Raw genomic sequence first — 24,503 nt, 5'->3', positions numbered from 1 at the left:
GGAACATTAAAAACTTGACCTCCAGGATCTGATCCCACAGGTCAAGAGCTTAGAACTTGCCTGCCCATCCTCACAAGTAAAACTCTAAACAGGCAGACATATCGACCACTGTCCATGGATCCCTAAGGGGAGGACACAGAATAAATAGATGTTCTCCAAGGACTAATGTCCACACTGGTCCTTTCTACAAACTCTTGACAGCCTGGGATTATCATAATGACTTTAATTTTAATTTGAGCATTGAAAATAATAGGTATGCTTGTTTTCTCTAAAAGGAGAGAAAATGTTACCAACATTTCTGCAGGTTTTTATTGTCCACAAGAGGAAGACCAGCCTTTATCAACAACTGCCTGGTAGTACCCAAACCACTCCATTAAGTCGGGCGAATCTTTGTTTTTGTTTTGTTTCTTTAAAATCCTTACCTGAGGACCTTTTTCCATTTCTTGTTCAGATAGAGTGGGAGGGAGAGAGAGAGAGAGAGAAAAACATCGACATGAAAGGGACACATTGAGTGGTTGCCACCCGCTCGACCAACCAGGGCCGGGGACAAACTGCAACCGAGGTACGTGCCCTTAGCGGGAACTGAACCCGGGTCTCTCTGGACTGCAGGGAGATGCTCTAACCACTGAGCCAAACTGGCCAGGGCTACGTCAGTAGAATCTTTGATTCTACACTTTGAAGAAGTCGGGATTTTGCCTTTGGAGCATTGAGATAGTAGTTGTTGCAATCCTAGTCACCATGTCTTTTTGATCATGGCTTTTAGGTTCACCATAAGGATAAAGTCTTCAATGAGACTGTATTTTTTTTTAGTGCACAAGCATAAAGCAAAAACATCTTGTCTTCCTATAAATATCGAAGGGAAGCTTTTGCTGGATTTGCTCCAGCAGCTCAGGTAGGCACCATCCCAAACTCAGACAGCCGGCAGTGGCTTCGGAGAAGACAAACTGCATCTGTAATCAGTGTGACAAGACCACAGCTTCCATGTCCTCACTTTCACCAACTTTCATGCAAGAAAGTGTAACTTGCATGATAAATACACCGTCACAGGGGGAGCAAAGCCATCAATAATAATACTTCGAAACGAAGTGAAAATTAGGCTTTGGACACTGTGTTGTAGCAACATTTTGCATTTGGCCCAAGTTTTGCAATGGGATAGAGTTTTTTATTTTTTAAATTTTTTTTTTAAATGGGCATGAGATTAATTGCATGGCTAATTGACCTGGGGAAGAGACTTTAATGAGCTCATTTCTCTCATCCAAAGCCGGGAAGTCAGAAAGTGAGTTTTCATCTATTCCTCCAATTTGTCCAATTGGAACATGTCTCCCCCACACTTTGGGGGTACCAGAGTGATAGTTATATCCTAATGATATCTGACGGCTCCTAGGAAGTAAGAGTTTGATAAAGGCCACCTCTGTAGTTGTAGCTGCCGATGATAAAAATTAACCAGAAATGAATTTTGATTATAAATTGCTCCTTGCTCCACTTCACAGGCTGTAGCCTCTACATCACATCCTGGATCCATACATGTATGATCACAGAATCTGCTATTAGTGGTCATAAATAATTTATTGCATGGGAACAGTATCACCTGAACTGGAGACTGAGCCCTTTGTTGGACGTTTACCTCTTTCTTCCTCTTCCTTCTCCCTCCCCCATCCTGTAACTTCCAGATTTTGCATGGAGATTATGTGCCAGGCTTTATGTTGGTCATTGTTGATACATTATCACTTGTCCTCAGATTACTTTGCATCAATAATAATTCAGATATTGAGTTAGGTTGTTTTCCTTTTAGAAATGAAGAAACTGAGTTTCACAGAAGTAAAGTGGAGTCAAGGACTTACTATTCAATGTTGCTTGAAGTACTTGACCTATTTATTCCCCAGGGGCTAATCTAATGAAGTAGTAGATAGCCTATTCTGAGGGCTTACCATGGGACAGACACTTTGTTAGGTACTTGGTCTTCACAACAACCTGATGAGTCATTACCTCCCATGTTAGAGAGGAGAAAAATCAGGATTAATGGGATAGAAGTAATTATACAAGAACACAGGGCTAGCATATCAAGGATGAGACATTAGATATGGGAAACTATATGACCCAAAGCCTAGGAGATTCAATAAAAGAATCCATTTCAAATGCTTAAAATAGTGCCCGGCACATAGAAAGTATACATTCTATGCTACTTTTCAGTTAACGGCAGCACCAGTAATTGAACTCGATGTCTGACTTCAAGCCTATGCCTCATCTCTAACTCTTGGTTATATAAAATAAATTTGATTTAGAAATGATTGCTGGTGGGAGAACTTGAATTGGTCAATTCCCTCACTTAAAAATTTTTTCAGGCTAAGACCCATAGTTGATAATGTTCTAATGATTGCTATACGCACCTTACATAAATTGAGTTTCATTTTATATTTGAAAGTGCTGTATTGCAAGTCCTCTAATAACAGCCAATTCTGAAGTCTTTACATAAACATTACCCTGTTTATTAATTGTTCCCTTTGGGTCCCCTCTAAATTTTCTCAAGAATGACTTCTTTGAATATTAATATCATTACATGTGAAGTTTTGGTTAACAGCTTACCAACTGTCTATTAAGCTCCTACTGTGTGGATGACACAGAAAGTATAAAAGTCAATTAATTTGCATTTTCTGGAAAATAAATGTAAGTAAATTCATTATTTCAGTTCAAAGTGATAGGAGCAAGGTTTAGGTATGAACAGAGTTGTGGGGGAGGAAAAGGGGTAGTTATCCCAGCCCAAGGAGTTGGAAAGGTGTGTGTTTCTAGAAATCTATCCATTTTGTCTAAATGTATCTAGTTTGTTGACATATAAGATTTTTTTATAATAGTGAAGCAAAGGATACAAGTTAAATGCCCCATAGGGAATGGTTCGAAGAAATATAACACAAACTTATGTAAAAATAAGTGTGGAGAGATAACTGTAATGCAGTTTGATTTTAAAAACCGAGTTAAGTTGATATGTAGAGTGTAATCCCGTCTTCCAGATTCAGGCAGATTCATCTACAGATATGGATATAGATCTACAACTTCAAGAATTTGGAGACATGATATGCATTTACTTAGAATAACAATAATAAAAGATCTGAAAGGATATAAACTAAATAACATTTGCTGACATTATCTGTGGGTGGTTACAGATGACTTTTACCTTTTATAATTTTATTTTTCCTACAGTGTGCATTTATTTAGTAATAAATTAAAAATTGAGGGCAAGTCAAATGCAATTGCATGGATAATTATAAGAAAACTATACATCATTTGCATGTAACATTTCACCAAGAAAACTAAGAAAATTAAAATGCTTGTTTTAAATTGTGCACAGATCAGTACGATACTACAGAGAAAATGATTCTCCTTTAGAGCACTGAGGGTTTATGAATTACCAGTAAACAGAGTATTATTTTTAAAAAATGTTCAAACAATGAGATAATATATAGAAGCAAGGATTTTGAGAGATGACAGACTAAATTTGTTACAAAATTTGACCTAAAGCATACAGAACTAAATGACACAGTGACATATCTCTGCTTTTGATCTTAAGGACAAGGCCTACTAGGTTATTACCATTTTGTGGAGTTTACAAACACTACAAAAGAGAAGGAATACTTTGTAGTCTATTCTTTGATTTTAAAATTAATGAAACTTAGCACATAATATTCTCCAGGTTCATCCATGCTGTTACAAATAAAATCAGCCAGTCAGAGAAAGACAAGTACCATATGATCTCACTTATATATGGACTTTAATGAACAAAATAAACTAACAAACAAAACAGAAACAGACTCATAGATACAGAGAACAGACTGGCAGCTGTCAGAGGGGAGGGGGGTGGGGATGCTGGGAAAAAGATGAAAGGATTAAACAAAAAATAAAAATAAAAACCTAGTAGACACACACAACAGTATGGTGATTACCAGAGAGAAAGAAGAGGGGGGCTGGGGGAGGTGGAAGAAGGTAAGGAGAGAATAAATGGAGATGCCAGTAGACAAGACTTGGGGTGGTGAACATACAATATACAGATGATGTATTACAGAACTGTACACATGAAACCTACATAATCGTATTAACCAATGTTACCCCAATAAATTCAATTAATTAAACAAAAAATAGACCTCATCACAGCCCAGCTGTCATGGCTCAGTGTATTGAGCATCATCTCACGCACCAGGAGGTCACTAGTTCAATTCTTGATCAGGGCACATGCCCAGGTAGTGGGCTTGATCCCCAGTAGGGGCGTCCAGGAGGTAGCCCAGCGATGGATGTTTCTATTGGTCTCTTTCTCTCCCTTCCTCTCTGTCTAAAAGTCAATAAAAACATATATTGTTTAAAAAGTTCATCTACCTGATTACAGGAGGTAACTTATGAACTTTCCTCCAAAAACAAAATTAATAAACTATATTTTTGGTCTCACAAGTGTGTTTCTTTACAACTCCTTTTAGATAATACAAGAAGAACCATGACAAAACAAAGGAAGTCTGGGTCAGTTTGGGGTAAATTGTGATTTTTAAATGATTACGCTAGGAATACTTTTTGGAATTCTCACCATTTTCTCTACCCTGCCATTGATTTTTAAAGTTTCCTTTAAACTCTAGAGATATTTGTACCTTATGTTTCATGCCATTTCTGAACCAGGTGGTTTTCTCTACGTAATGTTTTCCCAAGATCCAGTTGAGCACTTGTCATTTTCAATGACGTTTCAGTTTCATTTGTACTAACTGGACTTCCCATACATGTGCCTGGTTCAGTAGTATTCCACTGAATATGTCTACCACATCTCCTTTAACCAATCATCTGTACAGTTTTAAAGTCACTGCAAGAATCAGAGAATATGCAATAGTTCATTTACATGTCTGTTGTCCTTATAGACTGTGAGCTTCAAGCAGGAATTAAATTCCATTGCTTTAATGAATCTCACCACAATACCTGAAGCATAGCAACTGCTCAACAAATGGGGAGAGAATGAATGAACTGAATGTGAACATGCGTGAGTAAATCAATGAATGGATGATGCAACAGGGCTCATTTCTTTCTCTCTCTCTCTCTCTCTCTTTTCTTTATTGATTTTAAAGAAAGAGGAAGGGAGAGGGAGAGAGAGATGGAAACATTGATGAGAGAGAACATCGATTGGCCACCTCCTGCATGCCCTCCACTAAGGACTTGGCCCACAACCTGAACATATGTCCTGATCGGGAATCGAACCAATGACTTCCTGGTGCATGGGTGGACACTCAACCACTGAGCCACACCGGCCCAGCAACAAGGGCTCAGGTCTATCAGTGAATCTATATCCTTCATTTATGGTTCTAGCAAAGAAACAAAATGGAAAGAAAAGTATTTCTCTTTCTATCCTTAACTGTAAAATGCTCACAGATGTCCGTATCTGGGCGGCACGAGTCATTCACACAGTGTGAATAGCTAAGTGTGGTGTCAGGTCTGTGTGCTGCGTATTTATTAGCTGAACTCAATCTATGACATAGGAGTTACTATTACCTCCATCTGATAGGTGGTAAAACCCAGGGATAGAAAATAAATTTCATAATTTTCTAAAGTCACCCACTAGAATGTCAATTAGCATGACCTCGAGTGTAAAAATGTCTATGGATGGCCACGTGTGCTTGGCATTCATGATAATAGTCCCAGTGCCTAGAAGACGCCCTAACACATAGTAGGCACTCAATTCACATGACCATGTAGAGAAGTGCCTCACCAGTAATCACTGTGCTGCTACACTGACCCGGGGATAAGAAATGATCTCTGAGGAAGCGAGGTATTGACCTAAGGCCCTGGAATGTTAAAGTTGCCCCTCTCCCAAGCCCCCTCCCACGGTGGAAAATTCTGAGGCATGTAGGCAAGCCCTTGCCCCTGTGGGAAGGAGAGGAAGGCAATTTGTTTAAAAGTGAGAGATTATAAAATGCTTACTTTTAAGACATCACTGTAGTACCACTTACTGAGCTAAAAGAGGTAATTTGTTCAGCTATTCCCTGGTGGCCCAAATGAATGAGAGATGTTCTGGACGTCTGCAGATCACTCTTTCTCCTCAGCAGGTACTAGACCAGGAGGTTGGAAATTTGAAGAACCTAAATCTCTAATAATAATAATCGTCCGCAGGCTCTGCTCTCATTGGATGTAGCAGTTCCATTGTTATTCAAATGATGCCATTTTAGTGTAATTTCTTTTGTGTACTAGGTGGAGAAATCATCTTTATAAACATAAAAACATCACTGTACTCATGTAACTATTGTACCTTGTACCTGTTGTTTGGTTTTCTTTCCAATAGAAGTTTCTCTATGCAGCTCTATTGCTCCAATCACAAAGGTATTGTTAGACAAACTAGATAATTTATGATCAGTGATAGATTGGGTGTGTGTAGGTGGGGGGGCGGTTGGAAGTAAAACCTCCATCTGCAAAGAGAATCTAGGCAGAAAATTACTCAGTGCTTTGCACATGATAGCTGATCAATATATGTTTGATGAATGCATGAATGAATGACCTAATAGACTGTTTACATTTATGACATGCTACAGGCCCGTACCTTTCTGTGTCTACTATTTAACTGAACAGCAGTGCTAAAGATTTAAAGGGAAGCACAATCTTTTCCCGCGGATTTTAACCTATGGATTACTACGTAATCTCAATTAGCGTATACAAAAGCTTTGACCATGCTACGCCATCGGGAAGACCGAAATGCTCCTGCATTTATCCTTCAGTGACATGTTCCTTTCTCAGTAATTATCTTTCCCCTGGCGAGAAATTCTCCTGTGATTAAAGTGTCCACAGAAAATATGTACTTCATCTGCTCTCTAGGTGCTGAAATTAATAGTATAAATTAAATAACTGCTAATACTATCAGACAAAGCTGGTCAGATATCGGTGGCAATACAATGATCACCGACACTTACCGTACTTAGCCGGTCTGATATTTCAACTGTAATATGTGAGGGCTACTTTCAGGAACTTTCTAATTCATGCAAAGCCTTGTCTGCACCTCTATGGGCAAACTACAATGGAGGGTTGGAAAGCAGCCAATAAAACATTTTATAGCATGTAAAAAAAAAAATCTACATGTGGAAAACATAGAGACTGTGAGCAGAGTTATCTGGACAACTTCAGTTTCACACCTTGTCTGTGTATAAAGAGAACTGATGAGCTATGACACTTACGCACGGGGCTCCCGGCAGGATGGCGGGTGAGTGCTGACCGTCAGCGTCCAGATGTTGAACGACACAGAACAATTTGCATGATGGGCCCTGGGATCTTACTGGCTCACGTGGAAATGTCCTGCTTCCATTGTAGCAGAGAACTGCCCTGACCCCTGCTCCTCAGCGCTCACCTTGAAGCTGGTCGCTTTAGTTCCTCCTCATATGTCGCTGGGGCTTTCTGAGCTACTGTCCTGCCCTGGGCCTTAGAGAGAGTGAGTTTGGTGAGTTTGTGGGCACACCCAACCATGTGTGGGCCCCTCAAAGGGGGCGCCCCGGTCTCCAGCATCCCTCTGTCTTGCTGGGACACCATCTCCGCTGGTTTTCACAAGCAGATGTTATGGGGACTTCTGTTCACGACACGGGTGCCCCAGGCTGTGGACCTCTGTGGGGCTGAGATCCCATAGCTGGGACATTCCTCCTGATTCTTCATCACCACACCGTGGGCCTGGGTCCTGCCCATTCCATGTCTCCACCCCTCCTACCAGTCTCCACATGACTTTGTTTTACATCCTTGGTGACAGGACTTCTCTTCAGCTAGCCTTCAGGTTGTTCTCACAAGTGATTTTTCCATAATTTAGCTGCAACTCTGTGGTGACAGCGGAGGAGGTGAGCACAGTGTTTACCTGCTCTGTCATCTTTCCCCGACGTCCCATAAAACCATTTTCTATTGGAAATTGTACCCAGTGTGAGACTTGAGTACTGGATTAATAAAAACTTAAAATCCTTTCATCAGTATAGCTGCGTTTAAATTTTTCTCTTAAGATTTGAAGTGTCAATGACACATTCTCTGTTAATTACAAATTGTCAGCTTGCATAATTTGTTTGCACTAAAGTCATCTCCATGTTTTATAGTAATTAGTGTCTGCCAGGGAATCTTTTTTGATTTCCACAAATGAAGGTCCTTCAATATTTTCAAATACTTGCATCTGTAATCAAGATGTTATGGCTGTACTCCTGCACGGTGCTCTAGACATAGAAGGCATTTCATAAATATTTGTTGAACGAAGCCAGCAAATGATCTGTCTTCACATGAGAACTATAAAACTACACAGTGATCCAGAGTCACCTGCTCTCCATTGTGAGGGACTACTTAACATACAGACGATCTATGCCTGGTCAATTAATACATCGCTTTCTAGATTTGGAAAATGATATGGTAAGATGGAAGACTGCGAAATGTATAAATATTACAAAAGCAAACAACTGTGCTCTTTTATTTACCACCAGACTTAAAAAACAACGCACGGCCATATATGTTCCAGCTCACCTGTAACATCTGGATTCAGTAATACTTACAAACATTTCTTGATATTTACACTTTCTATTGACAGATGACTTAGTAACGGTGTTATTTGGCATGGTTTTAAATTTTACATAAATGGTATGCTGTAGGTGTTATTCTACAAGCTCTTGCCACTCGGTTGTTTGAGAAATCTATGCGTGTTGATGCGATAGCTCCGATCGCTCGTGTGGCAGTAAGGGCTCCGTTTACATATTTGCAAACTGTTTTTCCGTGGTGGGGGGGCCTTCTCCTCAGTGGTGCATGAGTCATCGATACTCCACATCCTTGTCGGTGACTGACATTTTTAGACTTTAAAAAAACCTTTGCCAAGCTTATGGGTAGAAAACGTTATAGTTTTGATAATTGATAACCAGTAAAAGTGTAGATGTTGACACCTGTGTATTGGCCATTTGAGCTGCCATTTCTGGCCACTTCTGAGAATTATCTGTTCACTGGTCTTCTTTTCAATCAATCCCATTTAAAAGTTACCTTTGTCTTTAAATGTGTTGTGTTGTGCCCAGCTGGTGTGGCTCAGTGGTTGAGCATCGACCCATGCACTAAGAGGTCACTGGTTCGATTCCTGGTCAGGGCACATGCCCAGGTTGTGGGCCTGATCCCCAGTGGGGGGCGTGCAGGAGGCAGTCAATCGATGTTCTCTCTCATCGATGTTTCTCTCTCTCCTTCTCCCTCTTCCTTCCTCTCTCTAAAAATCAATAAAGAAAAAAAAAATTAAAAAATAACACGTTGCTAATATTATCTACTACTTTATAGTTTTTTCTTTTTAAAAAAATGGCGGTTTTGGATGATTTGAAGTTTCTCATTTTAATGTAGCCACATGTACCAGTTTCTTCTGCTAAGTTTATGCTTCGTGTACCAGAAGTCATAAAGTATACTATGTTTTCTGTGGAATGGTTTTAAAGGTGTTTTTAACAGCATTCAGATGATTGTTTGGCTTACAATTAATTTATTTTTATGGTTCAGATTATGAATCCAACTTTTCATATGAAAAGTGAACTTTCCTACAATTAAGTATTAATCACTCTGTTTTCCACACAGAATCGACATGTCTCTTTCACGTATTATGATTCATTTGTTTTTGAACCCATGTTTCACTGGGCCAATTACTGCAACTTCATTAGACTTGATACGGGGTAGGACAAGACCCTGCCCTAATGTCTTCTTCAAATCTATTTATTGTTTTTGCTTCTCTGATCCTTGCTAGGATATGAGGGCCAACACTCTAACAACTGAGCCCCACCAGCCAGGGTGAATGAGTACATTTTAACAATATTAATCCTTCCAACCCATGAGAATGGTTTATCCCTCTACTTGTAACCTTTTCAATCTCCTTCTCTCATATCTTATAATTTTCTGAGTACAGGTCTTTCACCTCTTTGGTTAAATTTATTCCTAGGTGTTTTATGCTTTTACTGACGGTCTACTTACAAATAAAATATGTTCCAGGTGTGTCGGTTACTTTCTTTCTGAACTTCAAAGGTACCATTTCACTGTCTTCTGCCTCCCATTGTGGCTTGAGAAATGTAATGTTGCAATTTCTTAAAAATGGGCGTCTATGAATCATTTGGCTTTTTCTCTCTGTCTATTTTTAGGATCTATTCCTGGTCTTTGGTGATCAGCAGACGTATTGTACCTTACCTACGTATGTGTTTATTTTTTCTCAGTCTACTTAGAATTCCAACGAATCATGTCATTCCTCAACTTTAGAAAATCCCTTCAAATATCACTTTTCATGATTTTTTTCTATCTTCATTATCCCTATTTGCTACTTCTATAAATCTGGCTCAATATCTCCCCATACTCTTAACCTCTCTTTCATGTTTTTAACTTACATTTTAAATGCATTATGCACATATCTGTCTCGGGCAAATTACTAGTGCAAGTGTTTTTCAAAGATTAATAATATCACCATGTGTCAGAGAGTAAATGAAATGCTTGACCTCGACTCACTAAATGTACATCTAATGTAGAATCTATAATATGAACTGCCTGAATGATAGTTAATAAAAATGAATTCATCAGTATTACAAAAATTGTACCATAAAGTGAAATACTTTAGAGTAAAATCTTTCAGGGAGCAAAGAAAAAACATTGGTGGTGAAACTTGATGTGTAGTAAAATATGACACGCGTCTGTCATGACGACTCATATTTTTAGACTTTGGAGCTCTAAAGAAACACAACTTTTTAAAATAACAGGAAATATTCATTTACCTAATAAGCATTGAAGAGCGTAATGTTCCACCATCAGGTTATTGAATGGTAGGGAGGCTTATTATATAAAAATGTTTCAAGCTGGCTCTGCTATTTATAATACTAACAAATATGCCTAGTGATAGTTTGATTGTAGTTAATTCATAAAAGCCATGATAAATGTTATAAAAGGGTCACAAATCAGAGCCAAAGAATAAGAGAAGTATTCATGGTTGCTAATAAATTGCTTCGTGAACGCTTGGCCACCCTTGCAGGTAATGATGTCACGGGATGATGAAAGAATAGCTAAGTAGCCAGCAAAGTGCCAGGCTTGGCGGGGGTACTGATCATTGCATCACTCTTGGCCCAGAGCCTCCGAAAGGTGGATGCAGCTATTAAAAGAAAATGAAAAATCCCGAGGATGTAAGTTTCAACTGATAACACTTTTCTTTTATTTCTTTTTTATCCTCACCTGAGGACAGTTTTGCATTTATCTTGAGATAGAGCAGAAGGGAGAGAGGGAGGAAGAGAGAGAGAGAAACATCGATGTGAGAGAGAGACGTCAAGTGGTTGCCACCCACACAACGCCGTCCAGGGCCAGGGACAAACTGCAACCAAGATCCATGCCCGGGAACCAAACCCTGGTCTCTCTGGTCCATGGGCCGATGCTCTAACCACTGAACAAAACCAGCCAGGGCTGATAACACTGTTCTTAAAGCTACATTCTATCAACGCTTGAACTCTTAGAACAGGTGAAGAAAGTACTAGTTAAAAGAACAGGTATACTGTAGCCATGCAGTCATGCCGGTTGACATGTTCAACACACATTCAAGCTTTCAATTCCTAGGTTGTGGTCAGTATCTGGGAACTTAACACTTATCTTTGGAGAGTTGTAATGGACTTTCTGGGCATGTGGACCAGAGATACTGTGTTGCAATAAAGCTACTAGGACAACCAGTTACAAACTGTTCTAAAAATGAGCAAGGAAAATAGAGAATAGAGATTTAGAAACCTCTGTATCAAAAGAATGCATACTGAATAACGCCATGCTATGAAATTGTACAACAGGCACATCTATCATGATGGAAAGCAGATTGGTGGTTCTGGATGGAGGGTTGAGGGGAAGCTTTGGCTGTAAGAGAATGTTTGGGGAAAGGGAAACATTCTTGATGAGGATGGTGATTACACAAGACTATCCCTTTGTTCAAACTCATCAAACTATACATTTTAAATAGGTGCATTTTATTGTATGCAAATCATGCTGCAGAAAAGTTGATTTACAAAGTAGTTTTACAAGAGGTTACCATGGGTCCAATTGGGAAAGGGTACAAGAAACCTCTTTTGTATTATTCCTTACAACTGGATGTGAATTTGCAATGATCGTAAAATAAAAAGTTAAGTTAAATTTTAAAGTACATGTACAAGTAGCAGTGACCATGTGTTATCCCTCAAAATCAATTTGATCAGCTAAAAAGAACATATGGTTCTCATCAAAGGACTCATCCAAGTCAATACTATGTAATCCGGAATTCTACTTTGAAAGTGACTAAATACCAACCAGTCTCCTGGAATTTGTTTTGCCGAAAATTAATCCTAAAATAGAACCAGTAAGTTAATTATTCCCTGTTTCAGTCATTTCTGGGAAGGGAATGTCACAAATACTCAAAAAGTATTCTCTATTAATGAAATATACCATTATTATTTATGGAATCTCACATTAAAATCAAGGCCTTAAATAAAGTACTGGAAAAAGTATGTGTGGCTTGACGTTTATCTTGGGATCAGAGAGGTCTTTGGTAGTAGACTTTTTTTTTAGTTGTTTTGGGGGACTTGTTAGTTTTTTAAATTTTATGAATGATCACTGAAATCAGATTTACCAATGGAACTAGGAAACACACACTTGGTCTTACTAGTCACAGAGTAACTAACCATGTCTTTTAGTTACTAGTGTAAATTTTAATCTATTACTAAGTTTTGGTTTTAAAGGTTCAGTTGTATCTGAAAGCCAGGTGGTTAACATAAATGAGGTCTCCCAGACAGAAGGCCATGGATAGAACCGCATATGGTACCAAACAGAACAGTGAGGCTGATCTATAGAAGGTAATTTTTACCCCACGTTAGATCATGGACACAGTGTTCGACTATTTTCTGATTAAAGGAAGTCACAGATTTTAAAAAGGAGAGAGAGAGAGAGAGGGAGAAAGTGAAAACTCTTCCTGAAAATTAACCTAAAAAACTGTTTAAACACTGTTCCCACCTGTGGCCACCAGCATGTAACATCAACTTTATAAACAACTGAAGAAAAGTTTTGTACAGAAGACTCCCTAGAATGTCTCCGTATATGAACTTGCTTCTGAATTGATCATTCTGCTGCCTTCTCCCAATTTCATTCATTTTCACTTCTGCTGAAATCACTCTCTCAGGGGATTGACAATTGCCAAGAACTGGCCCCTTCTCAAGGCTTACGTTTTCGTCCGTTTGCCAAATGGCTGCAATGTAATTCACAAAAGCCCTGTTTATTGAGTAATATTATTAATGGTTAGCATAATACTGTGAAATTGAAGGCATTCTTTCTGGATTATGTCCAGATCTTTAAAAAGAACATTGGTTCCAATAGGAAATGAATGGTTTATCTTAAAACATTATTTTAAAAGGAAGGGCAATGTGAAAAGCATTGGACTAAGTATATTTTCGAACTATTGCGAGACAACTTTTTCAGCTACATTAAGTCCCCGCTGTATTAAAATACTTTGACTGATAACAAAAAGACAATGCCATGCTTATGAATGTTTTATAAAATCATTTTTCATTTTCAACACCTTGTGGAAAACCTCGGACTGAGAAATCATTCAGCTTAACAGTCTATTGACTTTTTCCCTTCAGCTGCATTTGCGGAATTTTGCTAAAAGTGAGAACTATTTGTTGCCTTTATATTGATGGCTAAATTCATAAATTATCAAACTATGTCAAACAGAAAAAAAATAACCAAAATAAAAAGTCAACATTTTTATTTTCAAAAGGCACTTCATGTCTAAATAAGCAACATTCAAATGTATTCACCGTCTAAATGATAGTTAATTATTTCACTAGTTTATAATCTAACTCACCACCTGAGACCAAGCCTGAAAATCCCAACATGATTTCTGAAACCAATCATGAGCTTTGATTCATTTAACTGCTCTCTTTTTAAGGGGAAGCATGAAATCATCCAAGAATCATAAAATATTAATCACTTAAATGTGAGCAATTAAAGAGAGAAAAAGGGGAAAACATTCAATGGGGTGCCAAGAGGAAGAGGGAGGAGGGTGGGGGTTGGGAATGGGAGGGAACTAACTGGTCAAAATGAAACAGGAGCTCAGAAAACAGCATATTATCAAACTAATAGTCCATTTTAAATTTCATTTTTCATTACAGTTAACATGCAACATTAGTTTCAGGTGAACAACTTAGTACGGAGATATGTAACTTAGGAAGAGATCACCCCGATAAGTCTAGCGCTCATTGACACTACACAGAGTCATTACAATATTATTGACTATATTCCCTAAGCTGCACTTCACATCCTGTGACTACTTTCATAACTGGCGATCTGTGCGTTTTCATCCCTTCTCCTTTTTCACTCATTCCCTCCCAGCCCCCCTCGCACCTGGCAACAATTTGTTCTCTTTTCTGTTTGTTCATTGATTTTTTTTTTTTAGATCCCAAATATAAATGAAGTCATATGATATGTGTCTATCTCTGTCTGACTTATCTCAAGTCAGACATACCCTCTATGTCTATCCATGTTGTCTCAAATGGCAAGATTTTATTCTTTTTTCTGGCTGAGTAATATTCCATTGTATGTAAATACCACTGCTTTATCTATTCATCTATAGGGGTGCAGGTATCTTTTTGAAATAGTGTTTTGTATGTCTTCAGATAAATACCCAGACTTGAATATGTTGGGACATGTGGTAGTACTATTTTTAATTTTCTGAGAAACCTCCATGGCTTTTCATAGTTGTTACACCATTTATAATTCCACCAACAGTCAATTTCTGGTAATACTTTTCTCAATTTCTGGTCAGTAGTTGCTTTCGTTGATTTATTGATGATGGTCAATGTGACAGGTATGAGGTAATAGCTCATTATGGTTTTAATTTGATTTTCCTGATGATTAAAGATGTTGAGCATCTTTTCATATTCATATGTCTCTTGGCCATCTGTATGTCCTCTTCGGAGAAGTGTCTATTCAGGTCCTCTGCTCAAGTTTTAAATGGATTGTTTGTTATTTTTGGTGTTAGCTTATGTGAGTTCCTCATATATTTTGGATATTAATTCTGTATCAGATATAACACTGGCTAATATATTCTCCCATTAGGTGGGTTGTCCTTTCATTTTGTTGATGGTTTCCTTCACTCTGAACAAACCTTTTTGGTGTGATGCAGTCCCATTTATTTATTTTTTCTTGTGTGTCCCTTGCCAGAGCAGACATATCCAAAAGCACACTGCTAAGAGTGACATCAAATAGTGTAATGCCTGTGGTTTTTTCTAGAAGCTTTATGGTTTGAGGTCTTACATTCACATCTTTAATTCATTTTGAGTTTATTTGTGTATACTGTATAAGAAAACAATCTAGTTTAATTCTTTTTTTGCATGTATTTGACTAGTTTTTCCAATGTCATTTCTGGGATAGGCTGTCTTTATTCCATTGTATATTCTTGCCACCTCTGTCGTAGATTAATTGACCACATATATAGGTGTGGGTTTAATTCTGGGCTTCTATTCTGTTCCATTGATCGATATGTCTGTTTTTATGCTAGTGCCATGCTGTTTTGATCAATACAGTGGTGTGATATCTCCAACTTTGCTCTACAAGATAGCTTTGGCTGTTCAATGTCTTTGTGGTTTTATGTAAAACTCCCTCTGACCATCAGACACCCACTAACTCCTTGCATAACTCTTACATCATTTTACCATTGATTTGCAAATTGATTACGTAAAATTACTTATATCAGCAATAAATTAAACTTGACTGATGCAAACACATAAAAATGTCTCTGCATCTCAAGACTTTCTATGTAAAAACATTTACAGAAACAACACCCTTTAGATGTAGGAATCAGAGACACCCTCCCCGCGGCCCAGTTTTTAGGGCTGTCTATCCTTAAAATACTAGGCGCTTTCCAAACTATGATAATACTAATAAAACCAAGGAAAAGGGGGAAACTCCTGGATTTAGTTTTAGTAGTTATTTCTCTGGGTTTTTGGTTTTTTTTTTTTTTTAATGAAATTTTCAACTTTGTTGAAGGTTTTTATTTTTACTATAATTTTTTCTGAGATAATTAACATATTAGGTTCTTATTCATTTATTTGCATTCATATCCAAATTTCACTCATACGCAAATAGACCAAAATTAAGTTTAAAGAATTTATATTCACCATTCCTCACCCCCTCGCACCCCCCGTTTTTGAGATTCCCACGCATGGAACAGAGAACTCACGTGAGGCCCCTCGGTGAAGCTTTCCTGGGCACAGAGGCATCGATAGGGCCGGCGCCGGGTGTCACAGGCACGGGCGTGACCGTGGCACTGACACCTGTGAATACCAATGAGCATCAGTCAGCTCCTCAGAAACACCCGCTCTACAGGAAGATATTTAAGGACCTGTGTACACGTCCACTGTGCACACCCAACCAGGAAGGTGGGCGTGTTCACCAACACAAAAATGCCTTTCCCTTTAGGGCTATTCACCGAAAGTATTAAATTAATCCTGAGGTCCTGAAGCGAGTGTCATCAATATCCGAACCGCACTGATGGTGAGGATAATTCTCAAGCCTACCTGGGCTGCTGACACTGATATCAACCATGGGGCAAACTTGCCCAGAAAGAAGACATTTAATTAAACTATTCAAAACATCTAGTTAGGATTATAAAGTTTAGACTGGACTGCAGGTTGAAGTCAACAACCTTCAATTATTTTTGTTTTGCTGTCCCCAAATTAGATGATTATTTAATCGTATTATTATTATTTTTTTCATCATGCTATTACTTAACAATCCTGCTTACAGATTGGTATTCTGGTTTGGTTGGAAAGAGGTACTTTTTTACAGGGTATAACTGTTCTAGCATCACCCCCTTCGCAATGTCGTCCATGGATATACCATTTCAATACTAGAGAGGGTGCTGGGAAGACTTCAGCGATTCGTTCATTTAAACACTGTGAGCTTACTATGGTCAGGTATTTGTAAATTACCTAGGCAGATTAGATTTTCCCTTTAGTAAAAAACAAATATTCTTTATAAAATTGTGAATCGTGAACCCAGGGAGGCCAAGCCCAGTACGTACAAGCGAACTGTGCCCACCGTTGGAACTCCAACTCAAGCTCCTTCGCTTTGGTTTCAAGAATAAGTGAAAATTTCATTCCAGAACACACCAGTCAAAATATCTGATAAATTATTTTTCTAAGGCAGACCCAGGTTATCTTACCTTCTAAATGTCATAGCTTGGAAAATGGATTCTATAATAATGGGATCTTATGGACAGAAGAGACTCACATACAAATCTCCTCCCAAAATCTCAGAGTGGAAAAGCATTCCAATACTTGAAGCTTGGGATCTGGCTTGCTCTAAAATCTTAGCTAGCATAGTTTTAAATGATTACGACAAAAATCTTGAAAATGAAATTCACAATGAAAAGTACACTGCACTCGAACCCTACCTCCCAGTGATGGTGATTTCATTGACTGCGTAATATCTGTGTCCGTGGCTGACAGGAGTCTCATCTGTATAGTACTGTCCCTGGAAATGGAGTCTTATTTGCGTGGCTTTTACAAACTCTTGGAGAGCGTGGGTGTTATAGAAATCATTGTATCCGGGACGGTGCCTTGGTCCAGGTTTTAGGACACTCCATGTGACATTACCACGGGAATATGGAGGGAAACTGTTGATGGAAGAAATTTGAAATCAGGAGAAGCTCTTCATATTTTTACCAAACAAGTTGGAACACCATATTCCTAACAGCTTAAATTCTTCACTCTGGGAAAAATAGTACATATATTTCCTATGCAAACAATATAGGGTCATCATAGAAAAGTGTAGTAAAACATTTCCTTGAGGACATAATAAAAATCCTAATAATACAGATAACTTGCTAAGTGATCTTAAGGGCAGATTATAAAGCAGAGATAAGACTGCAAGCAAGAGATAATCTCAAGTCTTCACAGGAACTTTAAACATCATTTAAAACCCAGTTCAGGGAGGAATCTTAGAAGAAACCGCCTCAAGAAAGTTGGTGGTGAAGGGGCGTCTCTATTAGCCTAGAGAGTTAGTTCACTTGTAGGTTATTACTATCCCATAGTCTATGAGAATTCACTCCTAAAAGCCTTCAAAGATAACTGTTCCAAAAACATTCATACTTGGAAAGCTGAAGGCAGTTGACAGAATCAGAATTTTCCAAATCCCCGTTGTTTTTCATTCCAAAAATACTGCAGTTTCTCGCAAAATACTGCCAATCATCCCAATTTAGGTTGTCGTCTTTCTTCCTTTGAATCCTTATTGCTGTTGGTTGTGGACTAAAGAACTGGATGATGATATAAAACACCTGGAAATAAGTAAGTCGATTATTGTCCTTATTGTTTTATGTCGAACCCACCAGTATAAAACAAACCATGGAATTGTTGGATTCCAATGGGACGCCTTACGTCCTCATAATAACTATCAAATGTTGATTAGACATTCAGAAATGGCATAGATCTATAGTAAAAGCAACACGATCTACCATTACAGAGCGGTGTCTCGTCTCAAGGATTTCATAAATTAAAGTGGAAATCAATATTGAGTTTTATCTAAAGACATGAAAAAAGAACATCACTACCATGAAATAATTGTTATTATATGTTCCTCTTAAGTAGTTATTTAAAAGAGGCACCTGTTTTTATTCATGTGTTGCTTAATACTTTAAAAAAAAAGTTTTACTTTTTTTGTATGCTTTTGATACAAGTCCCTTAAAAGGTAGGCCCTGCATATACTACTTTAGAGAAGTAACATTCAATTGCTTTATTCAGTTTTTACCTGGCGTTAGGTTAAACGGTGTTCCCAAATAGATATCCCAGTTCTAACTCCTGGTACCTGTGAATGTGACCTTATTTGGAAACAGGGTCTTTGAAGATGCTGTGGTTAAAAATCTCAGTAGGATACAGAGTGGTCCTCACAAGAGAAAGAGGAGGAAGAACTGACAGACAGGGACAGGAAGGAGCCCTTGAACATGGAGGCAGAGACAGGAGTGAACCCAGTGACACGGGGAGTCAGCAGGAGCTGGGTGGAGCAGGAAGAATTCTCCCCTACAGCCTCCGGAGGGAGCTCAGCCCCACCAACACCTTGATTTCACCCTTCTCATCTTCAGAACTACGAGAGAATCCACGTCTGTGGCTGTAAGCCATTAAATCAGTGGTCATGCGTTGCAATGCCCACAGAAAATGAACACACACCAAATGGGTTCAAGTTACCTGATACTGTCCATTTTCCAAGTCTATGGAAATAGTCACGCCTTGGTTAAGCTGGGTGATGTTTGTAAACACGCGCGACACCCACGAAGTACCAATATCATTATCGTTGACAAAAGGAAGGGGGTGGGCGTCAGGATGCAGCCGTGACACGCGATTGGTGGTCGTGTCTTGCGCATCATTGGGAATGCAGTACCGCTGCTGCAGAGGATGGACCCGAGGGTGGCTTCCCGGGCAGCGGCAATGGGGCTGGACATGCAGTCTGAGCAGCTCTCCAGAAAAAATGGCCAGAATCTCTCTGTGGGTGTCAAGAGGCAGAAGGTAAGGACAAACAGCTCAGTGTGATAGCATTTCCAAGGGCTCTTCCAAAGGAACACTACTGTTTTAATACTTTCATTAGGATCTATTTAGCTTTCCTAATTTTTTGCACAGAACATAAAACCAAATTCATTCCTGGTCCCATAAACATACTCGTTTCTCATAAAATGCAACATACTCACTTTATAAAAAACAAAGTTATTCAATTCTTAGGTATTAGCATTTTCTATCATGAAGTATGCACAATCCCTTGACTGATCAGTAAGATATTTATTTAAATAATGGAATATGGATGGTGCCTATTTGCAAGATATTTATTTAAATAACATACTAGTTGATGGTCCCTACTTGTAATAAGAAGAAAGGTCATAATCACGGAGAGCGATCGATAATATATTGAAAATAAAGAGTTGCAGAGAGGGTCTCAGTTCATCCACGGGAATCAAGAAAACAAGTCATAAGTTTTGTCTGCTGCCGTTGTAGGTGGAAGACCTGAGGACAAGGCCATTTGTCAATGGTTTCCTGTGACTCATCGGTACAGACTCTGGCCTCGAAAATGTTTCAGAGCCTTCAGACCCTACGGCCGCTGCCAACAGTCCGAGAAGGATGCCAACTCCAGGCAGATATATTTAATTTTTCCATTAAGGGCGATACACCTGTTCTAGAATGGAATCAGTCATTCCGTTTATGGGCACTCTTCCACGGAACGCCCTTCCAGACGTGTTAGGTAAGCCAGCACCCGTAACCCCGGTCTCATTAGAACCACAGGCAGCCACGCCTTCGCTGAATCTCATTGATGTGTCTCATGGTGCTGCATCCTCTGGCACTTATAAACTCAACGAAGCATGTTTAAAAGGTAGAGACACGGCGGTTTCTAAAGCATCAGAAACTACTTCATGGAGGGCATTTAAACAAATGCATTCCAAGTTCTATAACACTTGTTCAAAACTATGGTTTTCCTAGAAGAAATCTTTTGCAAAGAATTCGAACGATTTCATATGACGAGGAGCCACCCAACAGTAGCTCTCATGAATAGCAGCCATCGACTGAGCCAAAGCGAACACTGGGAACATGCATTAGGTGGTGTTTGCCAAATGCCGTAGAGTTGAAAAATGCTAACACCTTCATGCTCCTCCCACGTAAGTAAATGAAGCACTTGTCTCCATATTGCTGGAGCTTTGCCACATCTGCCTACCTGTTGGTCAGGGCCACCTGGTACAACCGGAAATCCTGCATCCTGCCAACAAACTGCTCTCCACCTGCAAAAACACGCATGTCCCCAACATGAGAAGTCTCGGGTTACCAAGCAGTGGCTGACAGATATTCAAGTGACATTCCTTTAAAGCACGAAACCTTTGAATCATGTACATATCACAGCCTTTTCAAATTCTTAGAGACCAATATGCATATTTGACCAATTCAACATGAATAACAATCATACTCATAATTATCTCCACCGACATTGTAGAACTTAGTGTCAAAGTGGTTGCTTTGGCCAATCTATCTACGGAACCAACTGGTGACCTCTCTCCAGAAGACCCCCCCCCCAAGTCCCATTACTCTCTCCTTTATAAACCTGTAAATCTGTCATCTCATCAACCCTACATTTGATTGGCATCTGCTCCGAATTGCAACTTTCAGAACATTTGCTTTGGCGCAAGGATGAGTCCACACTCTCTCTTCCTACCTGTGTGGTCTCCAAGCACCAGACCACCACCTTGGGTCCTCTCTAAACCTAGATGAATGCCTGTCTGGAAAATCTCCCGCAGATGAGGATACACTGAAAACCTCCTGCTCGTGAGTTTGAACTATTCACACGTGTCAGGCCAATCCGGCACAGTCTCAAACTTCCGCCACCTTAACCATTCTTCTAAGACGGCCGGTCCCGAGTCCTGTCTGCATTAAAGTAGGTGACCTTTCAAGGTGTAGGTAGATATCAGCCTTAAACCACACAATATCATTTCTATTAATCCATTTAGCAAATATTTATTTAGGGTTTACCAACAGATGAGTCCAAGAAACTGGGAAGAGAAAAAAGTAAGACAAATAGCACCTCTATGTTTTTTGTTATGTTGTTTATAATGAGAATAACTTGAAGGTGGTAAAATTCTAGCTAGAGTGTGAATCATGGGACCCAAGATGGGAAGGAATGTAATGTATAATGCCAATTCTATAATTAAATGAGTTTTTAAAAAGTTAAATTTCTTCAGGCCTGTGTGGCTCAGTGGATTGAGCTTCATCCCATGGACTGAGAGGTCCCGGTTCAATTCCCGGTCAGGGCACATGCCCTGGTTGTGGGCTCCATCCCCAGTAGGGGGCGTGCAGGAGGCAGCCCATTGATTTATCTCTTTCACATCAATGTTTCTCTCTCTCCCTTCCTCTTTCTTTAAAAAAAAAATCAATAAAATTATATTAAAAAAAATTAAATTTAGAGAAATGATCAATTCACCAAGTGAGCATTTCCTCAAATGTGTTTGTTTCTTAACTATTCCATTTTTTATTTTGTCCTAATAGCAGAGAGCGTTAGATCCCTCTTTGCTGCAGTTCCTTGTGGTGCCTTGGAAGAAAGTGGAGCAGAGTGAGGATCCGTCTGATGAATAAAAGATGCCGAGTAAACCTACCTCCCCGAATAGTCTGATGTTGCTCTCAGGAGCAGGAGGGGACAAATGAGCAGAGAAGGGTGAGACTTAGGGGCCTATAAAGAGTGTGTCTGCGTGTGTGAGTGTGTGTGCACAGGGGTACATACATTTAGATTACATTTACTGTTTATGTTTATATTAAAGGATATATAGAGGAAAATAATCAAGAATATGTGCTAGATGAATATTTCCTCACGAGTATAATTGCTTGTCATGGCTGCAGAAATATATCATGGGCCCGCCCTTTCCACCCCTGGGTCTCATCCCTCCGTGCACCTCGCACCCCCACCTGCAGAAGGTGTTCCGTGTAGCTCACAGCTCCTCCACGTTTTATTCCCAACCAGAGACATTGACGCAAAGCTACAGCCAGAAGAAAATGCTCCACAAATGAACTGACACATTGTTGATATGGTCGAAGGTGTTTCTATTCTTATATTTAAACACCAGCCTGGCCGGCGGGTGTAGCTCAGCGGATTGAGCGTCATCCCATGGACTGAGAGGTCCCAGTTCTATTCCTGATCGGGCACATGCCCAGAGTGTGGACTCCATCCCCAGTAGGGGGCATGCAAGAGGCAGCTGATCCATGTTTCTCTCTCACATCGATGTTTCTCTCTCTCCCTCCCTGCATAAATTGTTATGTATTTTGTATGCAGATGTGTGTACACAGCCTATGTGTAGACATGCAGTGTATGTCTATGGATTCCGTTCATACGTAGACACGGTTCTGTGCAAGGACAAGGCAGCCACAGAAACTGTCATTGGCAACGTGCATTCCTAGAGTCATGCTGGTTAGAGATGAGACTCAAAGACAAAGTCTGTCGCAGCCCACAGTCGGCTGACAGGTTGTTGCTGGCCCAGTGCAGGCGCAGGGACACCGCAAAGCCAACCCTGAGAAAGACAGAGATGCCCCCGTGTCTCCTTCAGGCCCCCCGGGAGATGGCTGGTTTGAGCCAGGTCGGCTGGAAGCACAGATGGCCGGGAGCCAGAGACAGCACCCCTAATTCACCTGCAGTTACCTCTGCTGAACGAAACCATCTTGGGGATGGACAAAAATAGAGAGAACAGCGACTTAATTTTTTTATTCACAAAAGAAGCAAGTGCGAGAAAGAATATGATTTATAATAAGTCCGTGGGAACATTCTGTACCTATCTCCTTTCTGATTAGAGAGGTGGTGTGGGGCCTGGCTCATTAGGCAGAAGTAATGAGGCAGCCTACATGCCATCTCTAATTAGAGAAAAGATACAGTAGGCACAACTGCACCTATAAATTGATGGAATACAGATAAAAAAGTATTCTTAAATATCCTTTTCTCCTATCGCTCTCCAATGACCAGAACTTAACGAGACACTTAGAATAAGAACTAAGTAACATTTTAAATAAACCCTTTTCCGGCGATATGTTTTCGAATCAGGGATTCCATTTATTTTCACACAGTTTAAAAACGAGTGTCATCCCCAGTCCACACTGGCCCTTTGACGCATGACTTCAACAGCACCCCAAAGTAGTAGAAGTGATGTCAACTCCCTCATACATCGTGGACAAATTTATGGCACTACTGAGTACTTTGAGCAATATTTGGGGCAATAAAACACTTTTAGAAGCACTAATGGGGATTAAATATTGAAACAAGGCTCACAAGATTTAATGTGTTATTAAGAAATTATGCATGCAAAGTGCTTTATAAAATTCTTCAATATACTAATTTCTCAGACCAAGTTTCTAAATATATAGATTTCTTAAGATGTGACTTGGTCACGGAAGTTTGGCTTGATCTAAGGGCACAGATGAAAATGATAGAGCTGTTTATAAACACCTTTTCTTTTGATCTCTCAACAATTCTATAGAAACACTGTTATCCCTGATTCACAATAAGAAAATAGACATTGAAAGAGTTTAATAGTAGCTGCCACTTACTGAACATTCACTATATGACAGGCAATATAATCTAGACATATTATCTCATATAATTTTTATAATATCCTTATGACTTTTAAAAACATCTTGTAATAGATTAGAAACCCAAGACTTAGAGATACATACTTTTCCCAGTTCTATTGAGAAGTAATTGACACACATGACCATATCCATTCAAGTGGTACCACATGATAGTTTGATTTTCATATATTGTGAAATGATTACTACGATAGGTTCAATGAACACCTATCTCCCTACATAGACACAATAAAATGAAAGTAAAAAAAAGAAAAGAAAAATCCCTTAGTGATGAGAACTCACAGGGTTCACCCTGCACCGTTTTCCCGCATATTGCACAGCCGTGTTCGTCAGTCATGTTGCACTTGACATCCCTGGTACTTGTTCGTCTTACAAATGGACGTTTGTACCTTTTGACCA

General features: G+C 39.3%; 1 protein-coding gene across 1 annotated transcript in view; it reads right to left on the bottom strand.

The window, feature by feature from the left end:
• Positions 1-24,503, bottom strand: part of USH2A (usherin) — a 534,168-nt gene that overhangs the window by 469,189 nt on the left and 40,476 nt on the right. Inside the window, exons 4-8 of the mRNA XM_036277426.1 lie at positions 20,707-20,770; positions 19,197-19,491; positions 18,108-18,292; positions 17,411-17,632; positions 16,196-16,289 (exon numbers count right to left, since the gene is read on the bottom strand). Coding sequence (XP_036133319.1) covers positions 16,196-16,289; positions 17,411-17,632; positions 18,108-18,292; positions 19,197-19,491; positions 20,707-20,770 — 860 coding nt within the window. The remainder of the gene's footprint in view (positions 1-16,195; positions 16,290-17,410; positions 17,633-18,107; positions 18,293-19,196; positions 19,492-20,706; positions 20,771-24,503) is intronic.

The sequence above is a fragment of the Molossus molossus genome, unplaced genomic scaffold (genome assembly GCF_014108415.1).
Source record: "Molossus molossus isolate mMolMol1 unplaced genomic scaffold, mMolMol1.p scaffold_m16_p_23, whole genome shotgun sequence".
Taxonomy (NCBI): domain Eukaryota; kingdom Metazoa; phylum Chordata; class Mammalia; order Chiroptera; family Molossidae; genus Molossus; species Molossus molossus.
This window is presented reverse-complemented; position numbering and strand designations above follow the sequence as displayed.